We start from the raw sequence: 16,260 nt of genomic DNA, 5'->3' as shown, positions 1-16,260 counted from the left end.
TTTCCTGTTCTTTGCAAGTGCTGCTAGAATAGAAGCCACTCTAGTCCGTCAACCCATGCAAAGATTTCCAAGAACCTAAACTGGAGTGGCTTGCAATCTTACAATGAGACAGATTGGAGAACTGACACCTCGACTGTGAGGCTCAGCACTTGTGGACAGGATCACACAAGACAGGCCAGATGTGCTGTTCTCTCTCCTGCCCTTACTTCTTTTTTTTTTTTTCTCCCCAAACAGTGATGTTCCCTTCTAGATAATGTGATCAAGTGGATACATTATCCACTGCAGGGGAGGCAGGACTCCCAGTGTTATATAGCCAGGTTTCCTCTCCCCTGAACATTTGGACTAAGGGAATAGTCTAGACTGGATGAGAGCCTAAACTCTGCAATGGAATAGGGTGAGGTTAATTCTCGACAGGGAAGCATAGCCCTCTCCTTACCCAAAAAATTCTCGAGATGGTTTTGAATCATCCAGCTTGGGAGTTGGCAGTGGGGACAAGTGATTCCTTGGTAAACTATATTAGAAAAGTCAGAGTAGAACTGTTGCATCCAAATCAGTGGGGACAAATGAATAAATGTAAACCAGCTAGGGTTTTTGTAGGCCATGTAGAAAATCAAGCGATGAGCCTCTCTGCCCTGAAATTAAAGGGACCTTGTGGAAATAATGGGATTTAGGATTTTCAAAATCCATTTCCATACACTTTTAAAAGGCTTTGAAATACCTTCAGAGCAAATGGAATCCACTGGAGGAAATTTAGAATTGAAAAATCAAACAATCTTAACCTAACTCTTCCTCCTTATTTCATACACTTTTATCAGAAATCCTTGGAACTTAAAAATAATAAATTTCAAATCAAACACAGATCGATAGTAAGTATTTCAAATTCTTCTAATACATCACCATTTTCCATTAACAGTTTTATTTGAATGTTCTTTCAAGACTGCAAATTTCAAAAGCAATTCAATTTTTTATCTGTAATCGGAAATTTACATCTAACTAGTAACAGATGTGATCAACTAGCTATGGCTTGAGTAGCTTTGTTGAAATTTATGGTACGAGTTACTTGTAACAGTTTTTTAGCCGTGTTATTCTATCATTGGTTTAATAATTTATTAATTTTAACCCATTCAGAGAACTGTTTTTGATTTGTTTTTTCTTTAAAGGAAACAAAACATGTTTGTGGTTTCATAAAAAGGAACCAGCTGAACCCTTTCTCCAACAAGCTGGTTGACAGGATGCCTAAAAAAATAAGAAGCAGTTAATTGTTTCGTTGAGTTTCTCCTCCCCTGACTCGTGCTACTGCTAGGTTGGGGGGAAGATGGAGGCCAGAAACTCCTGTGCAAGAAGAAACTGGAAGCTATGGAAGTCTGTGGGTGCCTGCTGTAGCCAGTTGATCGACTAAGTGGACTGCATGTCAGCCTTAACCTGATCAGTCTTCCTGGTGCTCAGCCAGGTGGTTTTGGGGTTTCTCACTGGGTTACTCTCTTTCCTTTAATTTTTAATTTAGAGAGAGGGTCTCACTTTGTCACCCAGGATGGAGTGTAGTGGCACAATCATAGCTCACTGTAACCTTGAACTCCTGGGCTCAAGTGATCCTCCTGTCTTAGCCTCCCGAGTAGCTAGAACTACAGGCACACACTACCATACTTGGCTAATTTTTTTTTTAATTAATTTTTTTGTAGTCTTGTTATGTTGCCCAGGCTGGTCTTGAACCCCTGGCCTCAAGTAATCCTCCTACCTCGACCTCCCAAAATGCTGGGAGGCATGAGCCACTGCACCTGGATTACTCATTTTTAATGGCAGTCTCATATGCTACACATTGAGCCAGAATCTGAGTGTGGGGGCAGCAATATGCATCTTTAATGAGAGCCCCAGGAGAATCTGGGGTACATTGAGATATGACAGTTGCTATTTCTAAGATATGGGTAACAGCTTCAGTGATGTTTGGCACTGAGTACCTTTGAATGTGGGGTCCTATACTAAAACAGGAACAATCACTCATTTGGTTAAAGACCCAAGGAATTTTCCGAAATGACCTACAATCCCCAGGGACAATTGAGAAAATATGGGAGTCTGTTTCACAGGCACAAAAGGGGCTGAACTATGTTCTTTTGGCTGCATTTAAGGAAGTCTAAAGAGTCTCCTGGAGTCACCTGACCATACCGACTTTATAGACTTGATGCTAAGTGAGTCACATGTCAATATGGGCTATTCCTGGGAGAAAGGGTCCTTTCCCAGCTCCAGCCCTGCAAAGACCAGGGCTGCTGAAGCCCTGTTGTGGAAGTATACAAGAGAAGAATGCCCCTTACCTTGTCCATGCTTATGTTTGTTATTGATGACAATTTGCACAATGGTCCCTGATGCTTGCTGAGAATCCATAAGAGCTCCCCGGTGACTTCTGGCCCCAGGAAAGCGAGGCAGACCTCCAGCCTGTCGACTTGGTGGAGGATCATAGTGAGAGTGGTGGTAAGAATGTCTCTGTAAAATGACAAGAACAAATTTAGTCCAAAAGCCACCAATGAGATCATAGAGATTAAGTTATATACATTAGAAGTCATTCAATGATTTTGATTTATAGTGGTGAGCTCTGATTTCAGCTGCATGCTCACCTACACCAATAGAAATAGGGTGTGGTAATATAAAAGCAGTGTTGGCAACATGCTGAGATTTTTCTCTCTTTTAAAATATAGGACTAGATTCACAGACAAACTTCTCAGGGAGAAAAGAGCCAACAAAGCTAAAGTGTCCTGCTGCTGCCAAGACTCTCACATTCGATTTTAAGAGGTAAGACAGTAGTCGGCACAGAAGGCAGAATGTGAATAGAGGCTGCTAAAGAAGCAAGAAGTCCTGCATAAATCAGGAGGAGAAACAGAGAACTTCTAGTTGGGGAAAGTTTGTGACCTGGGCCATAAAGAATGGGTAGACTTTTTTTACAGGCAGAGTTTTGTAAGGGGAATAATCCAGGCAGAGGTTTCCAAGTTGAGAAGGTGAAGCAGGGAACATTGAGTCCATAAAAGGGAACAGTTGCAGAATAACATTCCAAAGTGGGTTGAAGCCAGATCATGGAGGACTTTAAATGACAGGCTAACGGGTGAAGACTTTATTTGGTAAGCAATAGAGGTGAGGGCATAGAATAGGGATTTTTTTAAAGTTAGAGAAATAATGTAATCGGAACTGTTTCAAAGCATTGAATCCTGATCATATGTAGGGAATTGTGGTGTTAGGGCTACCTAAAGATAGGTCTTGAACTCCTTTGAAAATCAATAACTATTTCAAGGCCCCACATTCTCTACCTGACGTTTTTTGCTACAGGAAGTACTGGATTAAGTCCAGCCCTATCACTAGCAGCTTAGGAAACACAATGAAGCTGAAAGATAACGGTTGGAGTTGAGGGAAATGTAAAACAAAGTGAAGAAGAAAGGCTAATTCATGGCATTACCAGCAAGATGACTGAGGTGGCCACAGTGCTTAGTGTGGGACCTCTCAGGGAATAAGCCACATAGCTTAAGGTGACCGAACCCTAAATTTGGTTTAGAATGACATCTGGTTGACAGCCACTAATTCAGCCACTCTCAACTTCCTACAATGAAAAATTGTGGCTGAGAAAAAGAGGAACACACAACACAGAAAACTGATACTGATATCATGTCCTGTTAGGAACTGGAAGGAATCTCACTTATTATAAAGCAGGTAGAGTTGGATGGAGAAAATCTTTCCTCAGTGTTTGTATTAACCAGCAAACAGGGAAACCCACCCTCTCTTGCAAGCTGCTGATTTTTTGATATATCCAGAGTACTGTTCTCCAACCTCTGTCCCCCAATTCTTCTGCATCCATTCCAAAACAGCAGGGTCCAGAAAATAATACTGATATCGAGTAAGGCAAATAGAAATGGTTTCATCTAACTGCTGAGGCTTTGGGTTGGGTGCTGACAAGCTGGGGGCATGCAAGTCAGAAGTGGCCCATGTGATGACTGGGAAGCCCAGCCTCAGCAGCACTGTGATGTTTGTATCAGTCATTCTATCCCATCCCCTATCAACACCTTCCTCACATGCTCAATATCCTCAGGCTTACCCTGTAATTCCTTGGATTCCTGCCTTATATCCAATCCTTGCTGAGATTTTCTAAGGTTTTAGAAAATCATTTATATTTTATTACAGTACTAATTGATGCTTATGGGAAAACATCAAATAACACAGAAAATAGAAAGTAAAAAGTCAAAGTCTACCTTTCCTCCTGCCCACTTCTACTCCTTTAAGATTAGCACTCCTAACATGTTGGTATGTGACCTTCCAGATTGTTTCATAGGCATTTATATACATGTACATACAATTTTTACATATAGAAGTGATAGTGTAAAATTTCATTTTGCACCTTGTTTTGTTACTTAACACATCTTGGAGCTTGATTCACTTTACTACATTTAGATGTACTGTATTCTTTTTAATAACTTCATAGTGTCACATTAATTGGATGTATACACCAAGTCCCCGGTAAACATTTAGGTTGTCTCCATTTGTTTTGCTTTTATGAAATAAACAATGCAATGGCTGTCCCTGCATACTTTCTTTGTACAAGGATATGATGAACACCTATTTATGTACATTTTGTACACTTTTCTAAGTCTTTTGATGTGATAGATTCTTTGAATTAGAACATCTCCTTTTCAGATTTTAAGAAGTTTGAAGTGTAAGTCTTCTTAGACATATATTTTTTAGAGAGAAATTCTTTTTCATAAATTACTTCAAAGTACAAAAGAACAAAAGATGCATAACCTACATAGACAGATGCCTACTTGTGAGGCTTATTCTGAGATTAGTGCAGAGAACAGAAGCAAGACATTACCAGGGTAAAGGGAGGAGAATCCAGACTGCTATCTTTCCTCTCTTCCAACCGTATGACTGAGCACCTAAGGCTTGGGAGAGAGTTTATGTGGACATGTCTAAAGTGTCTACCAAATCCCACCAAAAAGATGGTTGTGTCTTACAACCCCACAGAAGGTCTTCACTTCACAGAAGGATAGGAGGAGTGACCTGCTTGCCTTAGAGAACACATAAAGACTTGGCAAATCATCCTGAAAGAGCACCAACTTCTGACCCCGACAAAGGGTTGGGGCTATGGTTTCTTTGTGCACTTTCCTGCCTCCAGTTACCAATCATACAGTTTACTTAAATGGTTTCCAATTGTTGATGATATTCAAAACTCTGAGAAAAGGGAAGAAAAATGGTGTAAGAAATCGGGCCTTTTTTGGATTTGCTAGAAGAGTAGCCACTGGAAGAGAAAAGCTTGGCCTGATGCTGTGGAGTGTTGAATTATTTGAGCGATTTACACTTACTGCTTCTCTGTTGGCAGGCTGCCGGAAGATATCAGCATCAGAATGTTCCCATGACAGTTCTCCATCCCCTGTTTATTAAAAAGAAATAAAGAGAAAATCATACATTTATAGAAGAGAAAGCTATCACTCTTGTGACCCAGCAACATTTTTGGTCCTATGATCCCAAAGTTTTCGAAGTGTTTTTGCTTTTGTGGCTGTCCTTCAAAAAAAACGGCTGTGAAGAATTTCTCTGGGTGTGCCTCATTTTTCAAAACAACTCTGAAGAAAGTTGCTACTTTCTAAATAGATGACCTAGCAACATTATGCAGAATTTGGAAAATAAAATGGAAAAGAATCACTTTCTACCTAATTTAGCTACCATTGTCCCTTTTGTTCATTTTATTTCATGACAGTTAAGTATTTTGCAGGTCATATTCAACTTCTGTTTAAGTTACTATTAAACAATGAGTTTTGAGGATTTGATCTGTCATAATTTCTTATGATGTACTTTTCTCTAGGTCTACATGACCCACTCTTTGGACAGAGAACTCCTTGTCATTATCTTCCAAAGTAACTGCTTATAATAAGAATATTCTACTTTCAGCCTCTATAGCAACAAACACACAAGAGATGTGGATAAACCTTAGCTGATTAAAAAACAAGAGGATAACTTCTAAGGATATTGCTCTTGTGTTACCTATGACAAAGCAAGCGAATGGGAAACGCCTTGTCTTAGAGATGTTTGCATCACTCGAAATGAGTACTTAAATTATGTATATGGCTGAAAATAAACCTAATATTCAATATATATGTATTTATAAGATAATCAGGAACACATAAAAGTATGAAGAATTTTCTATTCTGATTACTTTCTCAAGCCTTCATAAGAGTAACAGGCCATGTACAGTGGCTCATGCCTTTAATCCCAGCACTTTGGGAGGCTGAAGCAGGCAGATCACTTGAGCTCAGGAGTTTGATACCAGCCTGGGCAACACAGGGAGACCCTGTCTTTACAAAAAAATACAAAAATTAGCCAGGCATGGTGGCATACACCTGTAGTCCCAGCTACTTGGGAGGCTGAGGTGGAAGGACTGCTTGAGCTTGGCAGGTGGAGGCTGCAGTGAGCCAAGATGACACTACTGCACTCCAGCCTGGGCAACAGAGCCAGACCCTGTCACACACACACAAAAAGTAACACATTACAGTTTCAAGCATGTGGTAGTAGTGTTAGGGAAAATTACATAGTATCATAGGCTTTTAGGGATTGGAAATGACCTAAAAATTAGTTTGATAGCAATATTAGAATCAGGCAGTGACCTATAACAAAGTATGGCTTTAAATCTTCATAATTCAAATATCTGATGAAAAAAACAATGAATTTTGAAGATTTAACTACTTGCTAGGTTAATTTTTGTAAAACAGTAAAACACCACTTTGATTGTATAATTGTGTCATTCCCTGATCAAAACCCTCAATGGGTTCCCAACCAAGAGTCTCTACAATCACCCCCTATCTCATCTTTATTGAACACCTACCTCCTACCCAACGATCTTGGCTACTCTACAGTGGGAATCCTTTGATCCCTTTGCTCTTCACTACGCGACTCCCATTCTTGCTTCCATGCTTTATCTCATGTTATTCTTCTTCTGAAATTACCTTCCATCTCCCATGCTCCATAGCTCCCCTATAAAACCATTTAGGTTTTCTATCCTCTACAAAGTCTTCTTCAAGCACTCTTATATATTTCTGATTGCCTAAAGGACTTAGCATCCTGACGTTTTAGAAGTATGGAAGACTTCAAGCATAACTTTTTTCCAACTGCTCCATTTAATGGATGGAGAAACCATGGCTGAGAGGAGATGTAGCCATTCACAGTCTAATAAAGAGTTTGTGAGAATGAACACCAAAATCCCAGGTTTCCTGACTCCCAAATAGGCACATCCATTCCATAAGAAAAGGGTTCATGACCTGTGTTACTATAGCACCATCATCTATAACAGTGCCTGATACATAGTAGTCACTCAATAAATACTTGTCAAATGATGGAATTGGGAGGCCTTCTCTGACCACCCTATCTAAAATTTCAACCCCTAACTGATATTTATACCTGTTCTTTGCTTTTTCTCCTTAGCACTTAACTATCTTATATTTCATATATTTTATTTATTTTGTTTATTGTCTGCTTTCCCCTATGAGAATCCCCCCATGATAGCAGGGAATTTTGTCTATTGTGTTTACTGATGTAACTCTAGCATCTACAGCAATGCTGGGCACATAGTTCTTATTCATTATTTGTTGAATCAATAATAAAACACTGTAGAATATTTATTACTGTTAAATGTTTTCTGGGCCTCCCTTGTCTCCCTAGAAAGTCTGTAAATTTCTTGGAAGAAGAGACTATGTCTTAGAACACCTCTGTATCTCCTAGACCACTGCTTCTCAAAATGTGCTTCTGGGACCAGCAATATCAGCATCACCTAGGAACTTGATAGAAATGCAAAATTTCAGATCCCAACCTGTACCTACTAAGTCAGAAACTCAGGTTGGGGGCTGGTGAGCCTGGGTTTTGATAAGCCCTCCAGAGGATTCTGATGCATGCAGGAGTTTGTGAATAACCAGGCTGCAGCACTTAGCATATTGCTGGGTACACGTCAGGTGCTCAATATATGTATTGAACTGAACTGTAGTAAAAACTACAGAATTAAGTGGTTGGCCAATAGTATATATATGCTATTCTCTGCCTGTTTTATTCCATGTCTGAGTAAAGATGGTAGAATGCAAGCAGACCTCTGTGGAAACCCTGACTGACCACTGTAAAAGTAAAGATGATTTAAACTATGTCTATAACTAGAAAATTATGCCCAAGAGTCAGTTAAGATCATTGAACACTTCTTGGGTGAAGAGCCTGATACTACAGCATAAGGAGGAGGAAATCAGGCTGGGCCTTTGCCCTCAGGATGTTTACACGGAGGCTGGAGGTGATGGGAAATCAATACAGGAAACAGCAGCCTAAACACACACACAAAGCAACAAACTAAATACAAATGAAATGCACATGCTTAGGAGACATTGAATGGGAGGAGTGAGCAGTCAGATATAATCATAAAAAGCTTCCTAAAAGAATTATTAAGTCACATTTTTAGAAGTAGATGCTGCACAGCATAAACAGACAGTGATATGGGCACAGAGTGCCTCAACCAAAGGGAATGACATTAGCAAAGTACCAGAGCTTTGTAAACAGCAAGTCACATAATGGAGACAGCAAGCAAGGTGTGGCTTGAGTAGAAACTTCAGATATGTAACAAGAGAAATTACACTGGTAATTAAACATGTAGAGAGAAAGGGAGGAGAGGAAGCCCGAAGGAGGGAGGGAAGGAGGATGAGAGTGGAGTGGTTGTTGAGGTAAATAGGGGTAGCAAATAATTGCTTCATGGACTCACTATTTGATAGCACAATAGGGTGACTATAGTCAATAATAAGTTACTTGTACATTTTAAAATAACTTAAACAGTGTAATTGGATTGTAACTCAAAAGATAAATGCTTGTGGGGATGGAGACTCTATTCTCCATGATGTATTTATTTCACATTGCATGCCTGTATCAAAATATATCGTGTACCCCAACAATATATATGCCTATTATGCAGCCACAAAATTTTAAGAAAATAAAGAAAATTTTAAAAAGTAAACAGTAAAAAATAAAAAAATATACAATTTTTAAAAAGGTTGAAGAATTCACATTTGATTCTGTTGCCAATTTTTTGCAGGGGTTCCTAAGGCAAAAATAATATTTGTGGAAGCCCATTCTGGCAATGGAGTGTAGACTAGTTGGGGAGTAATTCGAATCTGTGAGGCCATACAAGAAGCTGCTATAGTAATATGTAATAGGCCATGAGCATCTGTGCAGTAATACACAAGAAGGATTGAATAAGACTCCTATAGATAAAAATAAATTGATAAGAACCTGAAGGAAGATTTGATGATGGGGAAGGCAGGCAAAGGGGAAGTCAGTATCTGACAAACCTTGGGTTGCAAATCTAGAGAGCTGGAGACAGTGAATGAGCAGGGATAAACTTAGATTTACTTGTCCCCTTTGTTTTAGTGGGCAGTAGTGAGTCTGAGCCAAATAAAACACGGGACTAGAGAGAAGAATAGAAAGCAGTAAAGATTTACCAGCAAATGGTAAAACAAAATGTAAAAGCTATACAATGTGGTTTCAAGCCGAATTTAAGTAGCCAAAAGGGAGAAAAAAAGTTGCAAAAGAAAAATGGTGGACTAGCTCTCTTCATCAAATATCCTTTTAAAATGTAGATTTAATGATTGGTATTGACATGAAATGTTTACTTAGCTGGCCTTCTGAGAAGTTCAGTTTATTGAATTTATACCCTAGAGTTTTTTAAAAAAGACTTTTAATTAAAGAGTATCTTTAAATACTTATACTCCAGTCAGAATCTCAAAGATTTATAGAAGGACATAGCACCTGTTACAAAGGTTACAGAGGTAAGATGGCAAATCAAGGACGTAAGTCAGTATCAGGCATAGGAGCAGCATACTAACACCCTGTAACACAAGTCAGATGAGTGTGTCATGATGTGTATTTGATGAGCATCTGCAGGCAGGAATGCATACCTAAATTTCAACCATTTCACCTCATTAAAAACGAATGGAACATATATATATATATATATATATATCTTTTACAGGTTTAGTATCCCTAGTCTAAAATGCTCTGAAATTTTTTGAATGCTGACAGTACTCAAAGGAAACTCTCATTGGAGCATTTTTGGATTTTGGATTTGAGATGCTCAACTGGTAAGGACAACACAAATGTTCCAAAATCCAAAAACATCTGATATCTGAAATACTTCCAGTCCCAAGCATTTTTGAAAAGAGATATTTAGCCTGTATATAAATATGCACATATATGTATACACACTATATTTATATATAATATATACCATATACACTATAAATCATATATATTAAATATGCAAATACTAGGAACTGTTAGCATTTCTGTTGCCTCTGAGCTTTCAAAGTCATCGAAATTGCATTCTTTAAACTTTAATGTTCTATTAAGCAGCTGCTAAAGGTTTTAACATTTGAGTCACTCTATTTAACCCGTAATTAAACTGGAATTATCTTCGTAGATGTTGACCTTTATATGGCTCTAATAGGTTCTCTAGACCTGGGTACGGTCTGTTTGGATAGCTGAAAATAGATATGTCTTTTTGCAGTCTTAAATATTACATCTTGAAAAAAAAGTAGGTACCAGATATTCTAAAAAACCTTTTTCTTTGCTCTTTTTGTCTGATCACTGGGCAAATTATTTTGAGTGAGATGGAGGCTCTATTATTCAGCCAAGGCTTTTTGTAAAAGGAAAAAAAAACCTGATTCTAATGGAGATACGATGGATTCTAGTTAATTTCAAGAAGCAACAGATGTAATTTTAACCAATTTTTTGAACCAAAATGAAAAACAACTCTAGTGTATTTTATGTCAAACAATATTCATTTAACCTTAAAAGCCACACGTATTGTTTATTCAAACCTCAATTATACTCTGAGTGGTACCCTATGTAGCTGGAATAGGTTGGCTTTCTGATAGTGGGAAAAATGGAGAACAAGTATTTGAAAAATGGCCAAAAGCTAGGCTGAAATTGAGACTATTTATTGAATCCCACGGCTTCAATTAATCGCTGGTGGCTTGAGCAGGTCAGGGAAGTAAACCGTGTCCTCTCAAAAGGATTAATTGTACAATAAGATTCTGAGATACCCATGAAGATAAGCTTCAGAGAGCAAAACTACGCCAGCATGTGGCCACTTTTGAACCACAAAACACGTCATAAATAAGGTAGTCATAGGGCTGATTTATCTCAGACAACCCAGTTTTATTGCCTATTTTTCTGGCAGGTATAATTATTAAGATTGCAGCTTTTCCTTTCAAAATGTGCCTTGGTTGAGAGGGTAAATTATATAGTCACTCTAATTATAAGGCACAGAGACATGAGATAAATCCCTGAGAGAGGGGAAGTGATCTCTATTTTCTGAGGGAGAAGTTGAAATCAGCAGAATCAAGGCAAAGTGAAAGAGAGCAGGGAGGAATAAACCCATTGTGGAGTCTCTCCTTACCATGTGCTGGGTTTCATGGGGGAGCACTTTAATGCCAGTGCTCTATGCTAAAGCTGGAAATGAATGAGTGAGTAGAAGCAGATGACTTTAGGGAGCCTCTGCCAAATATCTAATTCTACAAATTTTGCTGGGAGGGAGCAAGGGTGCTGAAATTTGAGAGAAGCTTTAAAAGGAAACTAGTAAAAGCATTCTCCACTGATAGGCATTTGAGCTTCCAATGATGATATACACCACTACAAGAAATCTACCAGTCATGTATAGCACAGAATTAGAAACTACTTTAAATTTCATATGGAACAAAAAAGAGCCCATATAGCTGAGACAATCCTAAGCAAAAAGAACAAAGCTGGAGGCATCATGCTACTTGACTTCAAACTATGCTACAAGGCTACAGTAAACAAAACAGCATGGTACTGGTACCAAAAAAGATATATAGACCAATGGAACAGAATAGAGGCCTCAGAAGTAAAGCCACACATCTACAACCATCTGATCTTTGACAAACTGACAAAAACAAGCAATGTGGAAAGGATTCCCTATTTAATAAATGGTGTTGGGTAAATTGGCTAGTCATATACAGAAAACTGAAACTGCACCCCTTCCTTACAACTTTTACAAAAATTAACTCAAGATGGACTAAAGACTTAAATGTAAGACCTAAAACCATAAAACCCTAGAAGAAAACCTAGGCAATACCATTCAGGAAATAGTCATGGGCAAAGACTTCATGACTAAAACACCGAAAGCAATAGCAACAAAAGCCAAAAATAGACAAATGGGATCTAATTAAACTAAAGAGCTTGTGCACAGCAAAAGAAACTATCATCAGAGTGAACAGGCAACTTATAGAATGGGAGAAAATTTTTGCAATCTATCCATCTGACAAAGGGCTGATATCCAGAATCTACAAAGAACTTAAATTTACGAGAAAAAAAATACCACATCAAAAAGTGGGCAAAGGATATGAACAGATACTTCTCAAAAGAAGACGTTTATGCGGCCAACAAACATATGAAAAAAAGCTCATCATCACTGGTCATTAGAAAAATGCAAATCAAAACCACAATGAGATAACATCTCATACCAGTTGGAATGGGAATCATTAAAAAGTCAGGAAACAACAGATGCTGGAGAGGATGTGGAGAAAAAGGAATGCTTTTATACTGGTGGTAGGAGGGTAAATTGGTTCAATCATTATGGAAGACAGTGTGGCAATTCCTCAAGGATCTATAACCAGAAATACCATTTGACCCAGCAATCCCATTACTGGGTATATACCCAAAGGATTATAAATCATTCTATATAAAGACACACACACACATATGTTTACTGCAGCACTGTTCATAATAGAAAAGACTTGGAACCAACCCAAATGCCCGCCAATGATAGACTGGATAAAGAAAATGTGGCATGTATACACCATGGAATACTATGCAGCTGTAAAAAGGATCAGACAGTTATTTTCTTTAAAAAGAAAAAAAAAAAAACACTTCGGTGATGGGGGAAACCACATTGCCATGTATGTACCTATGCAACAATCTTGCATGTTCTTCACATGTACCCCCAAACCTAAAACACAATAAAATATATTAAAAAGATACTTTATTGTCAAATGAAGCCCTTCATTGTTTGGGCTGTCAATATAAGATCTTAGCACTTTTAACAAAATATCTGCTTGAGAAATACCAAAACACAGACAATGGGGGGACTTCCTGCCAACATTAGCAAGCCAAACTGGAAGGAGAGTACAAAAGCATTTGTTCGTAAAAATCAGAAATTCTTAATTTTTTAAAAAGTGCATTGTGGAGATGTATGTGTTGTGAGGAAGAAGTCAGAAGAGAGGGAAAAAAAATATGAGCTGGATGGTGCCTATCATCCACACTCTGCTCTTTCAATGGAAATGTGGCTAAACAGATCCAGGTTTACGGTGAGAAATAATCTTTGCTTCTCAGAGCAGTCCCAATGCATCTGCTGGATTGTTACGATATCTGACCCCTGGAAAGATGGTCCTCACACAGTCTGTTCCTCCCAGTAGCCTCAGAAATAAGAGTTACCTAACTCACTTTGCTTCCCCAAGTTGAGAGGCAGTATAATATAATGGCTAAGAGAACAGCTTGGAGCCAAACAGCTTGGATTCAAATCCTGGCTCTGCTCCTTCCCACCTGTGTGACTTTGGGCAAATGAATTAACCTCTCTGTGCCTCAGTTTCCTTATTGCTAAAATGGGCACAATAATGCCTACCTCATAGAACTGTGAAGATTAAATGAATTAGTATATGCAAAGCACTTAGAATTGTGCCTGGCACACTGTGTTGGCTAAATGTTAACTGTTACTCCTAATCCCCTTTTTTCACATTCTTTCTCTTCACTTCTTTTTCCTCCTTCTCCTCAAGGGTAGCTTACACATGGGCAAAAACCTGGCTTAAGGGACTCCCAAAAGTGTGCTATGTATTTAACAATGAAAAGGGTTTGGATCAAACAAACAAACAAACAAACAAAAAAAAAAAAACAAGCGAACAAAGCATAGCAAAGATAACCGTATGCCTGCACATTGAAAAGTAATCATTTCATCTCTCTATCATTGGAAGACAGGGTCCTGGAGATATTTTTAAACAGGGCTAGAGAGATTCCTTCAGCTCATACCTTCTAAACTGGCTTTCCAATTTTTTAAAAGAGAGTTTGCAACTTAATTAAAATCTCTTTTCTCTCTTGGCTAAAAATGAGGCTTGACAGGACAGACACCTGCTTCATTGGTAGGAGTGCAATTTATAAAGTTATAAAGTGAAGTATTAAAAATCCAAGTCCCCATCGGGTATGGTGGCTCACGCCTGTAATCCCAGCACTTTGAAAAGCCGAGGTGGGTGGATCACCTGAGGTAAGAGGTTCGAGACCAGCCTAGTCAACATGGGGAAACCCTATCTCTACTAAAAATACAAAAATTAGCCAGGCATGGTGAGTGCCTGTAGTCCCAGCTACTCAGGAGGCTGAGGCGGGAGGACCACTTGAATCCAGGAGGCAGAGGTTGCAGTGAGCCGAGATCATGCCGCTGCACTCCAGCCTGGTCAACAGAGTGAGACTCTGTCTTAAAAAAAAATCCAAGTACCTAAATGAAGTAGAGTTCCATGCTACCACATCCATGAACTGAAAATAAAAAGCAAGACAGAGCAGGGAAACTCAATGACCTACCCATGTTGACTGCCCAGTCAACCTGAAAATGAAAACAGTCAGTTGTATACACTGTTCCTCTTTCTCATGTATCTTTTACCTCTGTTTGCAGTGTCAGTCAACAAATCAGAGTGATTTCTTTAAACTGCTGGAGTCTAAGCTCATAAAGACTATTCTAATGTGAGTAACAGACACATCCAACAATGTTTCTGGGCAGCTATGAAATTCCTTGAAGTAGTTAGAAAAGACTAAGGCTGAAGAAGAAAGAGTGACTTTAACCACCTATGAAGAAACAATTGCTCCGAAATGCTCTGGGAATTCCCTATTTTTATTGTGGAGACAGATTCATATACACACAAAAAAGTCCTTAAACCCCAGATGGCCAATTAGGAATCACTGCTGTTTATTTGTTAAGCTCAATATGAAAGTCAGCTTTGTCTCATTTACTATCTGAATGACTTTCTATTCAAAAGAAATATTTTGGACATAGGAAACATGCCAAGAAGGAACATGATGACCTCAGAAGGACGGGGTCCTGAGACGGTCAGCAAGCACGTGGGGATGAATTTTGAGCACAATGGATGGAAAGAAAGCAAAAACAACCTGAAACATTTCCATGGAAGAAGAAGGGTTCCAGTTGGGATTTAGAAGATGAGGAGAGGTAGGTGAAGATAGCAAATCTCTAAAGAGGTTTCATATGCATGAACATAAATTATTCACTTTTGAAAAGATATTACTAATGACGGTGAGACTCTTCTATAGCTATGAAAAGATCAGAGTATCTCAATACACAGTCATCCCTCAGCATCCATGGAGATTTGGTTCCAGGACCCCCCACAGATACCAAAATCCATGGATGCTCAAGTCCCTGATGAAAAATGGCATAGTATTTGCATATAACCTACACACATACTCCCATATACCTTAAATAATCTCTAGATTACTTATAATACTCAATACAATGCTATGTAAATAGTGATTTTACCATATTGGTTTCTAAAATTTGTAATTTTTAAATTGTTGTGCTGTTAATTTTAATGTTTCTTAAAAAATTATTTTCTATCCGCAGTTGGTTGAATCCATGGATGTGGTATCAGTGGATTATATAGATTATAAAAGAGGGCAGACTGTATTTTGAACTTTAAGTTAGAACATACAAACTCAAAAATTACTGAGTTAATTTAAAATTTTTTTACTTTATTGTGGTAAGGACACTTAACAAAAGATTTGCCCTCTTAACAAACTTAAGTGTACAATACTATATGGTTTACTATATGCACAATGCTGTACTGCAGATCTCTAGAACTTGTTCATCTTGGAGGGGGATATGGGAAGTTGCTAATCAACAGGCATAAGGTTTCAGTTAAACAAGATGCATTTTCACTTTTTAAAGTAGTGTTTCTCATTAACAATGTTTCCTTCCTATCATCATGACCAGGAGATGGTGGTGTTTCTGCAGAAAACGTGGGCCAAAACAAAAACAGCTTGAGACTAATTCGTGAGAATCTATATTTGGAGTTGCTATTATTTTTTTTCAGATTTCTTTGATTTTGAAAACTTTGAAAAACTTGGTCAATTTTTATGATGTTTAAAAGAAATAAAGTATCTCACACACCACTTTCCCGAAGATACTGGATTCTAGCTGAGATGGCATCT

The 16,260-nt window shown here is 38.3% G+C and overlaps 1 protein-coding gene across 4 annotated transcripts in view; it reads right to left on the bottom strand.

The window, feature by feature from the left end:
• CHRDL1 (chordin like 1) overlaps positions 1 to 16,260 on the bottom strand; it is a 124,027-nt gene that overhangs the window by 17,718 nt on the left and 90,049 nt on the right. For all 4 annotated transcript variants that reach the window (XM_017520712.2, XM_017520714.2, XM_017520713.2 and 1 more), the window contains exons 7-8: positions 5,331 to 5,398; positions 2,307 to 2,475 (exon numbers count right to left, since the gene is read on the bottom strand). In XM_017520712.2, coding sequence (XP_017376201.1) covers positions 2,307 to 2,475; positions 5,331 to 5,398 — 237 coding nt within the window. The remainder of the gene's footprint in view (positions 1 to 2,306; positions 2,476 to 5,330; positions 5,399 to 16,260) is intronic.

The sequence above is a fragment of the Cebus imitator genome, unplaced genomic scaffold (genome assembly GCF_001604975.1).
Source record: "Cebus imitator isolate Cc_AM_T3 unplaced genomic scaffold, Cebus_imitator-1.0 Scaffold868, whole genome shotgun sequence".
Lineage (NCBI taxonomy): Eukaryota > Metazoa > Chordata > Mammalia > Primates > Cebidae > Cebus > Cebus imitator.
The sequence above is the reverse complement of the archived record's forward strand: the minus strand, read 5'-3'. Positions and strand labels throughout refer to the sequence as shown.